This window comes from Chelon labrosus (genome assembly GCF_963514085.1).
Source record: "Chelon labrosus genome assembly, chromosome: 19".
In the NCBI taxonomy this organism is placed as follows: domain Eukaryota; kingdom Metazoa; phylum Chordata; class Actinopteri; order Mugiliformes; family Mugilidae; genus Chelon; species Chelon labrosus.
The window spans coordinates 23736699-23752245 of NC_140352.1; the positions used below are offsets into that span (position 1 = coordinate 23736699).

A 15547-nucleotide genomic window follows, 5' to 3' on the forward strand; every position below is an offset into this window, starting at 1 on the left:
TGATGCCTGAATTATCAGTCCTCCTGAAAACATGGTAATGAATTATCTTCTGATAGATATCGGCGTGTAAATGTTAAACATTAAACATTTTACGACGGCTAAAAGAAAAAATATATGGATCATAATTGCACAGCTTCAGCTCCCAAGATTTTAAGTGTACCCCAATGGTGTGTCTGCTAATAGGATGCTGAAAGTTGACAAACGCTGTTTTAATGTTACAATATCGAAGTTCATTTATAATATACATATTAGCCACTTAAATAATGCAGTAATACATATTTGTTGGCCAAAACTGAGTGATGGCCAGAATCTTTATGACATTTTGTTATAAACTTTTACCATATGGGAACATCATGAAAACAACAAATGAACTAGAAAACAGAGGTGAAAATGTGGAAGTGCTAAAAACTGCAGTTCTTCAAATGGCCACTGGAGCTGTCTCCACAAGGCTAGCCGGTAGCTAAAGCTAATGTAGCTGAATAAGAAATTAGTTCAATCTTAATTCATGATGGAGAAAATATATTATTAAATAATGCAAAATGCAATCCTGCAAAATTAATGTAAATATGTTTACAATTTTTGTACATTTCTTAGTTTGCATTGGCACTTTTGCACTTGCGCACGCACACAAAACATGTCAAAGGGAAAAGCTTTGAACTTTGGATCCATGGTTGGGGATTTCTGCAGTGTTACAATGCAGCCACAAACTGTGGACTCATTAGGTGAAAGACAATACACGTGTGATAACTGCTGCACAGCACTGTATTCCTCATACTTGAATTTATATTTTAAATATCCAGTTGGACAGGGTTGCTGAAACATTTTTTAAAAAAGAACTTACCAAAAGATGAATACTTCTAAAAAGGGACATATTAAGATAACCAGAGTAAACTACATGTACAGTCCATGTACATGTAACATACAGATTTAAAACAACTTTATCTGAAGACAACAAGAGCAGTTTTACTAAAATCTGAAAAAAAAACTTCAGCAAATATCTTAAAGTCCTTCCACTACAAATCCATGACACATTCCACAGGAGTTTCCACTCCAATCTAATCCAAAACACTTTTTGTCAAAATATATTGCCATTGTTTGCAAGCTGTCCATTTTGTGTGTGCACTGAAAAAATAGTGTAAATTATGCCATTGTTCTGTAAAAATCAAAGTGGCTCTGACAGATCCACATAGCACTATTCCAGCAAACCAGAAAGTTTGTGCTTGCAAGCAGGGCAGAGGGAGGAGATGGGGAAAGGGGTGCAGTGTGAGCTAGAACGACACACAAGAAGAGGAGGAGGGGTCACTAATGCTATGAAATCCAAGAAACTAAGTTAAGAAACATCCCAACAGCCAAAGTGAGATGGCTGTAATGGTGCCATTGCCACAGATTTTAATACAGTATCTGGTGATATAGTGCTCTGCTCAACATTAGTGAGTGGAGGTCTAATTATACAAAATAGTTAGAAACACAGAATCACATATGTCAACAAACAGTTTCTTACCTGCAGTTCCAGCTGGCAGCAATGTTATCAGCTTACTGGTCCAATATTGAACCTTTTTAGTTCTCCATTTTGGTCTCCACCATGGATCACAACTGAAGCTGGACAACGTAACAGCTCCCCAGGCCATAAACCGCTCCAAAGTGCATATTTTATTTTCATTACGCATGTTCAAGTACAAGGCAACAATATTCAGTTAGTATCCAACCAGAAGTGCCGAAGCAGCAAGTGCAGAGTATGTGTACAAATATACATATGGGAGAACTTAATTACGCAATACAGTTGATATTGCATATCAACTAAAAAGTTTAACTACATCTCAAATAATACGAGGTACTTCTTATCAGGCTGATGTTTCTCCAAGTTAGTTTTTCTAATCAGCTTGTTTGTGATTATTTATTAGATTTTATAAAAAGGCTCATGATTGGCAGCTTTTGCCAATGTGACATTTGAACGACGAAGGACTGAAACTAAACTGTGTGATTTATGTCTGTCTTTAAGTTGTTCTGCAGTGAACTTTATGAAGATATTCTGAGGGATTGGAAGCAAGTGTTATATTTAAGTAATTACTATTTTTTGTAATTCAGGGTCATGGTGTTTTAAGGCTAACTTAATTCTTAAGTTAATGATATATTGTTAGCAAGCGAATGAAAAAAAAAACAGCCTGCGGAGAAAAAATGTTAATATGTAGCTAGCAAGCCACCTAACATTTACTAAATCTGATATTAAATCCCCTAACCCTAATCCTCAAGAAGAATTTTTTCTTCCATCGAAAAAAAAGCTGCCTGTCGCCAGGAACAAGGATGATAAAAATGCTGAGGCTGAACCATACATTACACGGGCAAATCCGAAACAGTGAGCTAGAAGAGGCTGAAAAGGTCTGAAAGAGCAGTTGGGGACAAGTTTTTGCATCACAGAGATCCCTTTCACATTTTGCAAACATGTTAAAATTTTAAATTTTAAGAAAAATATTATATTAAACAAAAATACCACATTTTCGAAAATTGGTTTATTTCATATGAATAAGTATGAAAAGAATATGGAATCGTCCTGTATTTTCATTGTACAAGTAAGTCAAAAATAATATACAGTTGCTACAAGTTGTCAAAAGCAGGTGATAAATCATTGTATCAATGGTGGCAATAATGTTTCACTGTAAAGGCACTTTCCTCTTATTAACAGAACGTTTTTAAGTCAGGCTTTTACCGAAGAACATTATATAGGCAAAAAAAATAACATAATTCCAGCAAAGAGAAAGGAACTGGCTTTTCTTGTACAGGAAAAATGTTGACAAGGGTCAGGACAAAGTGAGAGCTCGTGCTCCATCTGAAGGAGTTGTAACATAGAAAGAAGGTGTTCCACTGTATCGCTCCTGTTGAGAAACAAAAAACAAAAAACAGAACAATGGGTGAATCAAACTACCATGAGTTTCAGCCAGTAATGAAAATGAAACAAATCAACATATCTTCATACTTCATTAGGTTTTATATGAGACTACTATTGCACACCATGTGAACAAATCAGACTATTAGGGTAGCACAGTCATTCATTCTCATCACATCGCCCCCAGGAGGAAGGAAGTTCAGTGTGGGAGCAAAAGGAAAGAACCACTGAGTTTGTTTTTGTAACTAGACACCTTTCCTCCGCATCTTTTCCGCCTCTAAACTTCCTTTACTATGGCTTCCTCCAGACAAAAATTACTCAGACAGTAACTCAGCTGACTCTCCCAAGTCAAAAGGCAAACGGATACGGCCCTCCCGTAAGGAAACAGTCTGTTAAATATATCACGCAGGGGTTAGTAAAAAAAACAAAAAACGTACTTTCATCATCAACCAGATTGAAATGTTTTTATCTATGCAAAAAACTTTCATACCACCATCAAACCCAAAACAATGTCAGCAAAACTGGAAGTGAAGAGGAGACAAAATGTAACGGTCAAGGATGAATTTGAGGCTTTGAATCTTCCGAACTTTTGTATGTAGCCCTAACACCTAATCAGAAATTTAACTATCTATAAGGTTGTACCAGCTTCAGAAAATCCACATTTGGACTCCTTTGTGGTAATTTAACTGTCTTAATCCATCTACACATTAGGAATAGTTAGTATTTTTGAGCATAAAGACAAGAAAAGGATAGCCAGGCTCAATAAAGTTCAAACTATTTCTTGAAAATCAGCCATTCAAAAGATTTCTTTCAAGTTTTATTCCACTGGTTTATGATTAGTTATTTGATTCTGCAGAAAGAGGTCATGAATAAAGAGGTTGCAGACGCACTGTGTTTAGAAACTGAAAAGAAGTCAGCAGTCTGTCCTGTCTGACAAGCAATGAAAGAGTATCATACCCATGGATGCCTTGTTCTGCCAACACGAGCCTCAGTGGGACTGAACCAGTTGTCAGAGAGCTTGAAATAGCATAATTTCTACTTGCCCCTAAATCTGGAAGCTCAGGTGAGTAGAGAAATGTCAAAATTGTGTTAAATGCCATCTGGCAAGCACCAGAAGTGTATAACCCAATTTCTTGGTGTACTGGGTAGTTATTGCTTGACTCTGCTCTTAACCTTTCAAATGGCATCATCTAAATTTAAAACATTTCAACCTGTGTTTACAAGTCACATCTTGAACTCAGAAAGAAGCCTTAGTTGTATGTTAAATGTAATCATCCCGGATGTTAGTATTTCCCAAAAATTATATATTTTTTAAAGTTTACTATTTATTATTTTGGTTAAAGCTGTGACGGCAGAGCAAAACGAGAGGCCACAGACAAAAACTAGTTCCTGTGACCTTCTTGTAAGCTGCATGTAACCCTGCACCCAGCTCAAAAAGATGGGATTAAATCATTTAAATTCTAATAGCTTCACTTGTGACTAGAGAGAAGCAGGCACGGTTCAACTTGGCATGTTCTGGTGCCGTCAGTCGGTTTCACCCAGGGCTCAGCACTTGACGAGTCTTAGTGAAGTGCAGTTAAGAATTTCCGCTGGGTCAGGAGTGACCAGATCAACCTTGAACCCTTCAGCCAGAGACACCTTCAACAGCTCCTCCACAAAGCTCTGCATGTCGGTGATCTCATAGGTGCTCTGGGGCATGTTCATGATGTCGTCCGACTGCATGGTATCGGGGTCAGAAACAGTTAGCCCCCGGTAGCACTGCTTGTCATACTGGTCCTGTGGCAGTTCATCAGGCCTCGGCACCCACTCCAATTTCAGCCTGTTCTGCCTCGGGCTGCATGGATGAGGGCTAGCGAGACCCTGGGACGTCTTGTACGAGAAGCGGTCACAAAGCAGAACCAGGAAAGCCTTCCAGGTACAAAAGAGGTCGACTGTGAAGGCTCGGACAGAGCACGTGCGAAGCTCATAGTTTTCAGGCCCGTGGCGCAAGTTAAAGTGGAGAATGCGAACCTGGAATGAGAGGGAGGAATATGCTAACCACACATTCTCCAGAGTTTACACAAACAAAGAACCGGCCCTTCCTCGTCTCTGAATGTGCAAACAGGCACACAGACACAGCATTTACACATATTTCGTATATATATATGGTAATCACTTGCTCCGAATTTTTGTGAGGTCCAGTGTTTTTCTACTTTTGAATGTGCCAACAGGAAACCCAATCTGATACTGATAACAAAATATTCTTAGGGTCCAATCTGCTAAAAACGTGATTGCAAGCTGAAGTTTTTCTTGTCTTATGAGCATGGCCAAGCGCTTTTTGGCCCCATTGTTTGATCGCATACCACGTCATTTCAAAATACACTGTACACTGTACATATGAACCAACCCCACAAGACGGGGCCACAAATTTACCTAATAGTGTAGGGGTTTCCTTAGTTACTGTTTAATGTACTTTCGTGGTTCAAATTTTTAACATGTACATTGAGATTTTGGAACTTGGTCGTCTGGGTTTCCTGAGCAGTTGGCTGAAATTTACCACAAATCTAAGGACACTTTGACCACCTTTAAGCTATGGCAACACAAATAACAATGTGCTAGATGAACAATAACCCCTGCACACGAAATAAAAATTCTTGGAACTTCTAAGGCATGTTGGTAGGCTGATCTGATCATCCAATCATAACTAAAACTGTAGCATATCCTTGATTTTTTTTTTTAAATCACACATACCTTGGAGTCGATGTTTACAATGATCATTGCTCCCTGCGGCCCTCCCTTAAAGTTGAGAGGCACTGAAGCCTCGTAACGGCAGATCTCTTCCTGCAGAGGGCGTATCTGGAAGAAATCGGCCTCTCTCCGTAGCAGTGCGAGTTCTGAAAAGCCATCAGGCAGGTCCAGGGAGCTGGAGCGCAGGTAATTTAGAATATACCTGAACACTTTACCGTCTCGGTCTATGAAGACGTTTCCTGTGTTGTCCCTGAGCACAGGGATCTGTCCTGTGAACATGGCACCGAGCATTGAGTCACGGCAGCGGGTCAGAGTGTCCAAGGTTGTCGTATAAATTTCTCCACCGACATTCAGCGACACTGGGTCTTGGAGAGAGTTCCTGTTGCTGTTATCATCCGGTGAGTTGAGGTTCAGCATCTTGAAGGCGAGGCTGTGATTTTTCTGATCCTGTGAAGTCTTCACTGGTGTTGTTGTTGTTGGGAGGACAGGGATCTTTCTAGTCTGGTCAGGAATGCTGAAGACGGAGAGATGTGGAAGTTTCAAGGGTTTCTTTTGTTTCCAAGAAAGACTTAGTTCCTTTGACAGTCAGCAAGCCACAGCAGTCGCCAGGATACAGCCAAGTTAGGAGGGATGCAAGGAAATCTGCCAAGTCTAATTCCAAAGTTGAAGATTTCTAAAGCAGCAGTTTTATAAGGCTGCTGCTTCTTTTCTTCTCACTTCAGAGCCATCGTCCATATAAATGCAGGTGTTTCCGTTGATTCTTTTTATATCTGAATTTATTATATTATTGAATGCTATCTCCTATATGATTCTGAATGATGCCAACCAACAGCAGGCCAGGAGTTTGACTGTTTAAGCAGAAAGGCAGCAGGGCCACAGTGACCAGACCAGCATGCTAATAACTGGACCCTTCTGGCTCCGTCTCCACGAAGCTCGCTTTTATTCTCAGCTCATACCCCCCTGATCTCGCACTCTCACACTTACTCTCACACACACACTGGAGCTGTCTGAGCAAGACACGACGGGCCGGGGCAATTTGTCTGAAATGCCCCCCCTTAAAGTGCCAGGACACTAAAAAGTGCCTTTTATCCCTGTGAACAATCGAACAATGCCTTCAGAGACTTGCCCTGAATCCCCTTTGGAATTTAAAGATTTTGCAGAAAACAGAAATATACAAGCAGGAAAAAGTCAATTTCCAAACCAAAGAGAAGAAAAACTGAATATGTCACCTCTCTACTATGCCGAAAAATTAAATGAGCTTGGAAATGAGAGAGGTAACTGGATTTAATAAGAAAGGAGCCGTATCATTGCAGAGAAGAGGGTCACTGAGAATAACACCAGACAGCAGTGAAAAATTAAAGACACAAAAACTACACTAAAACAAGACTAAAGCTAACACAAATCAAAGAACTGAAACTTAACTAAAGCTAAACCAATAATAGGTCCAAAGTTGAAAAAGCAACCGTCGACCTAATGTTTCAAAGAAAATGATTTCGTCACTTCAGCTGAACTTGTGAGGATGTTAATGTTTTATCCCTACAAAACTACACATGTTCAGCTTAAAGTTAGAAACCCAAAACGTCAGGTGGCGTTTTTAATCACGTATAAAAAATAATGACTTCCAAATGTCTGATATGAGTTAAACTGGATATAGGTTCTAAAATTCATGGAGCTCGTGCGCTTTCACGGCCTAAAAGGTCAGAACTGCAGAAGCCTAGCCCAGATATTAAGCTCAGCTGTGTCTAAATCTATGTGTACTGGAAAGAATTTTAATACTGTAAGGTTTGGGATTTATACCCTCACATAATTAAAATGCTAATGAAACACATGAGTCAGCCTGTCCGCTGCCTTAATTCATGAGCACATCTCATGCTGCTGGAACACTGACCAGGGTCTGATCAACTCTAGCTGGGTTACTTGAGAGAGGGTTTATGGGCCTGTTCAGACCTTACATTAAGATGAGAGTTTTGCCTCATTCATTCAGAAAAAAAAACATAGGAGCACTATTATAAATGATCGCCTGAAAGGGAAAAGGCATGAGTACACGAGTGTGATTCTGTGTTAATTATCAATGCGGTCATGTTGATGCATGAGGAGCCATGTGTGATTAAGTTACATATTTCCTCATCATCTCCGTTGTCTTTATTTGCCTTTATTACCAGAGATTATGGTGCATATGGAAGCATCCAGGGTTGGAGTTGTAATCTGAGTTTTGTGCAGGTCTAGTTAACATCAGAGATCAATCAATAATAGCTTTAACGTGTGAAGCCAAAGTCTGTTCTGGAGCAGCTATAGAGATCCATTAGAGACATCAGCTGTTACAATATGCTACTGTGCCCCAGATGGTGTCAGTGGTTATTTGCATACAGACTGTGCTACAGACTTAGCTTTGACTTGGACTTGGACATATATGTAGTCACAAATGAAGAAAAAATATATATCTCTTTGGCTTCACTAAAGTGAAATGAACAAAGCTGAATATCTGGTCTGGAAATAATGCTGATGAGAACAATAAAAAAAGATTGAAAGATTACACAGGGCTAAAGAGAATTAAGGGGAACTGCATTGTGTGGTGACAGTTCAAGTCACACCTTTCACATTACACATTACTGTAATGCAAAAATGTTGATTAGACCATCTTTCTGGTTCCTTTATAGCTCAGACATTCTCGCAAAGCACAACAACGATATTTGTATGACTGTATGTTTGTACCGATGTTACTCTAGTGCTAAGCCACAGGAAACAACAAGTCCTACAAAATAATTTCTACTAAAAAGACAGAGATGAAGCTGATGTGATACAAGCTACTGTATTTAAGAAAGTAGAGATATTTATTTAATAAAAATGTCTTGCCTTGTTTGCAGCGGCGTATGTGTTTGAGCCAGCCGGCGTTCCAAACACTTTCTGTGTATTGACAATGGTACACACTCAGTACATTTTGTACATTTGTGCGTGTTTGTGTGTTTACCTGTATGTGGAGAATGGTCCTGTCAATGGCGTGGGCTTGCAGCAAAGTGACAGTGCATCCCCCGAATCCTCCGCCTGTCATCCGGCTGCCAAACACCCCTTCCACCTCCATGGCTGCAGACACCAGCTCATCCAGCTCCCTGCAGCTCACCTCATACAGATCTCTGATATGACATAGGGACATCAAGTTACCAACAGCTCGCCACATTCTGACCTTAACAGTGGCCGCAGCTTAAACTTAATCTCACACTGTGGCTTTATCTGTACCTCAGAGAGTTGTGGCTCTCCACCATAAGCCTGCCAAACTCTTTGTATGCTCCTCTCTTCAGGGCTTCGGCGGCTTGGCTCGTTCTTTCTATCTCCTCAATTACATGGCGAGCTCTTCGATAGGTGACGTCATCCAGCCTTCCCCTTGCCTCTGAAATGATAAAGAATGGGGAACTTAATAAAGTAGTAAGCAAGTGAGCGGAGATGTCTTGTAAAAAGAACTGCATACAACACAATTTTTGTTATTCAAAAACCATCTAAAGCTACATTATAGTTTAGAACCTTTGTCTCCCCCTTCATGTGCTAGGGGTAATTACGCCAGTACCTTTGCCACGTGTAAGACATACAAGTATGTCCACAATCTAGAGTCCTTACTTGTCGTCTCTCAGCACTCTCCTACACAGAAAAGACATACAAAGAGTAATCTCTGTTTGTCCAACAAAACCTAAATCGCATCTTCAGAACTAAACCTTTCTCAAGATGCTTTCTCTATAGTATTCTCGGTTAAATTAAATGATCTGCAAATGAATGCACTATGTTTGTAGATTAAATTCCTTACTTTGTAAAAACATTCTTCTAGAGGTGTGTAACCACCCTAAAACAAGTTACAATCCTGAATTGATACTTAGATACTGAGTAATATGGAAAGTGTTGGAAAGCGTAGTCACAGCACTGTGAAGTTTCGAAAAACTCTGTTATTTAGATGGTTATTTAAACTTTTCACCAGCTCTGCTTCAATTGGTTAAAAACACCATGAATATTTTGTAACTTCCACTACAGTATTTAGTTCTCGTTGTGCTTTTATGCTCTTCTGTGATCCTGGACTTTTTTAAACAAAAGGGAAAGAAAAGGAAAGGAAAACAACTTTGCGGTCAGAGTAGGAATATTTAAAAAAAAATACTCCACACCATCCAGGTCCTTCATGGTAGCATCCCTGAGACTGTCCTTCCCCAGGATGGAGGCAGCCTCCTCACACTGTCTGCGTCTCGTGGGGTATTCACTGCCAGTCAGAGAGTGCTTGACGTTGGAGTTGGTGATGAGGATGACCAGGTTAGGATCTGCTAGAGGGACAGGGGTGGCCTCCAGGGACCTGAGTCAAACCACAAAGTGGATGAACATGTAGAATTTCCACTGCTTTTGAAAACATTATTTTTATTGAAACATGAGATCAGTGACAAAGAAAACACAACGATGGCAGAAGATCCAGTTCTACCATAAATTTACTCCCACTACCTGCAGTCAATCAGCAAAGCATGCCCCTCCCTGCCGAGAACAGACACAAACTGATCCATTATGCCACATGGTACACCAGCATGAGTATGTTCGGCCTGCTGACAGGCAACTGCTTTGGATATATTGTCTCCATCATCTGTGGAAAAAAAAGACAAGTGTAGGAGTAGGCACCAAAAATAGTAGTAGATCAGTAGTTATAGTTGTAGAAGTGCAATCTCAATCATTTATACACACTTTACTCATGTTAGAATGCTAAAACTCAGCCCATGTTGAGATCACTTTTGTTTTCTTTCTTCATTTAACCATCAGAATCACTGTATCTTATTATCACGAGGTGGAAAAGGGTGGATCAGATATGTGGAAAGATATATGGCATGTTAAACAAAAACAGGAACTTGTCAAGAGGAAGAGCACAGAACAAAGGCGTGGACCAGAGTCACATGACTTGGACTTGGGTGACAATCCAGACACAGATTTGATGACTTTAGACTGGCCTCAACAAACCCAGAGATTTGGAATGAGAAATGTCTCCTGCAACTGTACTATTGTACATGGTCCAGGTAAATAATAAACAGAATCAAAACAGACTCCTCCAGTTACAGGTGATATCTGGTCATTAAAGACCCTAGTCATGTGAGTACACATCAACCTAACATTTCTTGGTACATATCTGGTCTGGCCAACAAACCCCTGTCGACATTTGCATCAGGATCAGGAATTAATGGACATAGAAACAACCCTTAATTCCCGATAACAAACAAGTTGTAGGTCAATATTAATCACATACAGTATATCATTAGATTGTAATGATGCATGTATTAATGGAATGTGGCGTTTCAAGACTTCTTCAGTACCACACAATGTTCTGTCTATTGTGGTATTATTAAATTAACAATAAAGCAGGGTAAGCTGTCAGGCTCAGCTCCCTTGTATCATACAGGTGTGAATATTAGTATCTTCGGGCTCTCAGTCAAAATCACCCCTCCCTACTGTCCAGTTTCACCTACTCGCCCAGATATGATGATTCAAAAACAACACAGTGACGGCTGAAATTGGTCGTTAACAACCAATGGGTGATGTCGAAGTAGCTATGTCAGGTTTTATACGGTCACAAAAAGCAGCAAAACTCCAAGTCTCCACCAGTCTTGTAGAACTGAAGAAGCTACTTGAATGAAATGTCTTCAAGAAACCCAACGAGTCCAATTGCCCTTGTTTCTGCTTTTTTTTGGACATACATTGACCTGAATGACTGAGAATCTTCACAGACATACTTAAATCTGACTGGCTCCAGGGTGTCTATTTGGCTCCAGGGTGTCTATTAATTCCGTACCTAGGACACTGAGTGAAATTGTCTGTTCACTGCTTTAAATGAATGTGTTGCCTCAGTCTGTATCTAAAGTGGGTAACCATAGGAACAGGTTTCTGGTTACAGTTTGTTTCTACACATTAACCTAACATTTCTTGGTACATATCTGGTCTGGCCAACAAACCCCTGCCGACATTTGTCTTCCGACAGACCTCTACGTTAGAAACACTTCTCAGTGTCTCTGAACACCACCACAGGATGGCAAGTGTAATACACAAGCTACAAGAAGTCAGCTACGCCACCCTTGTCAGCTTACTGATGGTTTGTACCACATCAGCTATCAGCTCACATAACATTCACTATTCAACTCACCACTTCAGGCCACCTCAGCCGACAGTACACGTGGCCAACCGTATGTTTGGTTTGCTTGCATAAAGTTAGCTTTCTGGTTCATAGCCGAGTCCAAGGTTCTTTGAGGTGAGCGGCCCAGAAAAACCTTCTGTTGTAACGCTGTATCCAAGGTCCATTCCACTGGCTGTAGCAGTGAACATGGTTTCCATTGGATTAGAAACCCGTGGGATGTAATGACTATACAATTTATTAGTTATGTCTTTTGAAAAACATACTTTTGATTGCAAAATGTATGAAGTATAAATTATTGACCTTAATTATTTTGGAAATGGTATAAGCAGGCCCTCTGAAGTCCAGAATCAGAAATAAATGGACATAGAGACAACCCTTAATTCCTGATAACAAACAAGTTGTAGGTCAATATTAATCACATGCAGTATAATATACGCCACATTCAATTAATGCATGCGCCATTACAATCAAATGATATACATTATTAGATTGTAATGACGCATGCATTAATTGAATGTGGCGTTTCAAGTCCTCTTCAGTACCACACAATGTTCTGTCTATTGTGGTATTATTAAATTAACAATAAAGCAGGGTAAGCTGTCTGGCTCAGCTCCCTTGTATCATACAGGTGTGAATATTAGTATCTTCGGGCTCTCAGTCAAAATCACCCCTCCCTACTGTCAAGTTCCACCTACTCGCCCAGATATGATCAATCAAAAACAACAGAGTGACGGCTTAGGTAGGTCGTTAACAACCAATGGGTGATGTCAAAGTAGCTATGTCAGCTTTTATACAATCACAACATTGTTCCACTGCAGCCCTGCCCACATTGACCGCCTATGACTGACTCACTTTTGTGACTGCATCATCTTGTGTGTGCAGCAACAAAAACATAACAGGTCCACCTGATGCCAAAATACAGTTTGCATGCATGTTCCTGTCTGACCTCAAGGTTTTACTTGTACACAAAACCTTTTTAATTTTCCCCTGACTTTGAAGCTTGTTGCCCTGGTTACAAACTGCAAGGTCGACATTCAAGCAACTATTGTTTAGAAATTAGTGTTTCTTTTCAAGATGTAGAAACTAACAGTGCCTGGTGAATGTGTAGCTATCGTGCTCTCTGTGCAGGATTTCTAAGTCCGTATAGAATATGATTTAATACATACATTAGACATAATTAGTTTACAAGTGTCCAAGCAAATATGCTTAACATTCGCTGGTTTCAGCTACAGCACGTAAATATGTTTGACATATAAAGCAGTAAATGGCATCTCAATGAGACTTCAATTTGTGAATAATGCCAGTCATCACAGTTTGAGGCTTTCATTTTTTGAATGAAGTGTTCTTCAAGGCCTCTCAAGAATCTGCCAAACCACTACCGTGGGTGAGACTTTGTGGCCTGGCTGCACAGATATATGCAGTGGTGTTAAGGATGCTTGCAGAGTGGGTGTGAGTCAGGCTGACACGTCCATCGACCTCCTGCTGAACAGCACATTTATTTATTTATTTTTTCAATGCTACGCTCGTGCTTGGAGGTCAATAAAGAAATTTTGTAATTTGTTGATTATTCAGTGGGTGACTTAATGCTGTGTATCAGAGCCAGTCTGCTCTGACTAGGGTAACAGAGATTTACAGTATCTATCTAGTTAGACTGACCTGGCTTTAGCTGCTGCAGGAAGGTGTAGATGGCCACCTCCAGAGAAGCAGAGCTGGACAGTCCCCCACCCAGGGGCACACTGCTGGTTATCACAGCCCTGAATCCTGGGACTGGAGCTGAAGCATATGACATGAACAAATAACCCAAGATAAGACAACATTTGTGAGATCAACAAGCTTTTGCTGTATATCTTCTCATTCATAATGACAGCACTGTGACTGATTTTATAGCTGTGGATAGTTTGTTTACCTCTGTAATGCTGTATAACACCTTTCACATAGTTGGCCCAGCTGGGTACACCTGGAGACAGTGGTGATCCATCACTAGGCAGGCTGAAGTCCACCCTGTGAGGCTTGTCAGCATCCTCGGTTGCCGTTACCACGGTTACATCCTGCCCAGAGGTCTCTCTCCCTACCACCACAGTCACCATGGGCAGCGCCTGAAAGGAAGTACCTCGCCAAATTCCGTTCAAAAAATCTAAAAGTATCATGATTCTTTCTTATTACTAACATGCAAATGCTTTGTCTTGGTGCACATCTTTGGGCTTTACTCTTGGGTTAAATTCGGCATACAAGTTATCTGCAGAATGTTGGAGTTTTAAGCACGAATTAAACTAAAGTTTACTAAAGGCGACTAGTAGTGTTTTCATTTTACCATTGGCAGAACGAATCCCTGGTTGTAGTCAGTGTGCTCTCCTATCAGGTTCACTCTTCCCGGAGCACACACCGCCACCTGAGGAGCCTCCTCACCGAACACCTGCCCGTACAGCCGCCGGGCACCCGCTACCAGCTCTGCAACACTGGGAACTGAACTGGCCATAAGGAAAACACTGTTGAAGCTGTTTAACGCAACGAATTAGTTGCCGATATAAGGAAACACACGAGTGAAATTCGCCAAAAAGAAATAATACAACGCTAACAGTGGCTCGTGTATTTAAATGCTGGATGAAAAGTTGCAGGGCTCGTTATATTTGTCAGGTGACTTTTACTTCCTGGTGGTGTGCGCTTAAAGAGTTTGTTGTGAGCCTCTGATTGGTTGGAACGTGACGCAGCTGACAACTATTTCTGATTTTTTTTCTTTAAATCCACAATTTATAGATTTATTTTCATACAACAACCAAATACAATGAAACCATGTGTAGAAATATAAGGAAATAATAAAGGAATAAGATTAATTTGCAATGCTGACACAAACGCCACTGGCGGTAAAAACAAACAAGAAAAAAGTGGTGTGATGGCGGCACCTGATGGCTGTGGTGTGCAAATACATCTGTAGGGACCTGGGTTTATTATTAATCATTAATCAAATTCATCTCCAGAGAACCTTTCCAAAACAATCTTCACAAAGTTCTTTACAGGGTACCCTAAAACTGCAACGGGCAATCACGACAGAGTCAGTAATAGTAACAATAATCATAAATAAAACAATACGATGAGTAAATAATAAAATATAACAATAAAAAATTAATGTAAGAAAGTGAGATGGGATTTAAAAAGACGGTTAAATGACGACACAGACAGCCCTAGTTTCTGCATTATATATTTTTTTGACACCTGTTTTCTGGCACCTGTTGAAATACTGCGTTTGCATTTTGCACTGATTTTTTTTGGCTACAAATAGAAAAAAATTTGATACAGGACATAACATTATGGATGGCTACTTCAAGGAAATGGCTTAGTTTTTGTATTACTGTACTAAATAAAAACTTCAAATAAAAAGATTTGACAGTAAGACAGATTTGACAAGAAGAAAAATCTGCTTTCACCTTGCTAAAACATAAATAGAAATTGATTTAAGAGAATATACTGGTTGTATTTTACACAATAAAAAAAGATTTTTTGACAATCATTGGTTGCAGTCCTACAGTACAATGGTGAATGAGTATAACCTTGCTCAAAGTTGTTTTTACTTTTTGAAATCGGATAAAATTTTGCAAATTATTAAAAAATAAAATAATAAAAAAAAATCTTTACAACAGATAGGAAATGGTATAAATTGAACTCAGTAGGGAAGTGTACAAAACAACAATAAAACTTTACCCTGATGGAGGATGTACCTAATGTTATGGTAAGTCTGGGAATTTTGGAGGAGCGGTAACCTGCTTTGCCTAGTTGATAATGGCAGAAATCTGGCCACTTGAGGGTGA

The 15547-nt window shown here is 39.9% G+C and overlaps 2 protein-coding genes across 2 annotated transcripts; both read right to left on the reverse strand.

Annotated features, from left to right (window-relative positions):
- Positions 1 to 2516: 2516 nt before the first annotated feature.
- galk1 (galactokinase 1) lies at positions 2517 to 14405 on the reverse strand. The gene is made up of 8 exons (XM_084567223.1): positions 14056 to 14405; positions 13651 to 13840; positions 13401 to 13517; positions 10076 to 10211; positions 9751 to 9932; positions 8843 to 8993; positions 8577 to 8739; positions 2517 to 2870 (listed from the first exon to the last, which is right to left on the reverse strand). Exons 1-8 carry the CDS (start codon positions 14218 to 14220, stop codon positions 2796 to 2798), a joined length of 1179 nt encoding a protein of 392 aa, XP_084423349.1. The 5' UTR covers positions 14221 to 14405; the 3' UTR covers positions 2517 to 2795.
- On the reverse strand, positions 3562 to 6050 carry LOC311504215 (BTB/POZ domain-containing protein KCTD21-like). The gene is made up of 2 exons (XM_084567225.1): positions 5612 to 6050; positions 3562 to 4891 (listed from the first exon to the last, which is right to left on the reverse strand). The coding sequence occupies exons 1-2, from the start codon at positions 6023 to 6025 to the stop codon at positions 4427 to 4429; spliced, it is 879 nt and encodes a 292-aa protein (XP_084423351.1). The 5' UTR covers positions 6026 to 6050; the 3' UTR covers positions 3562 to 4426.
- Positions 14406 to 15547: the final 1142 nt, after the last annotated feature.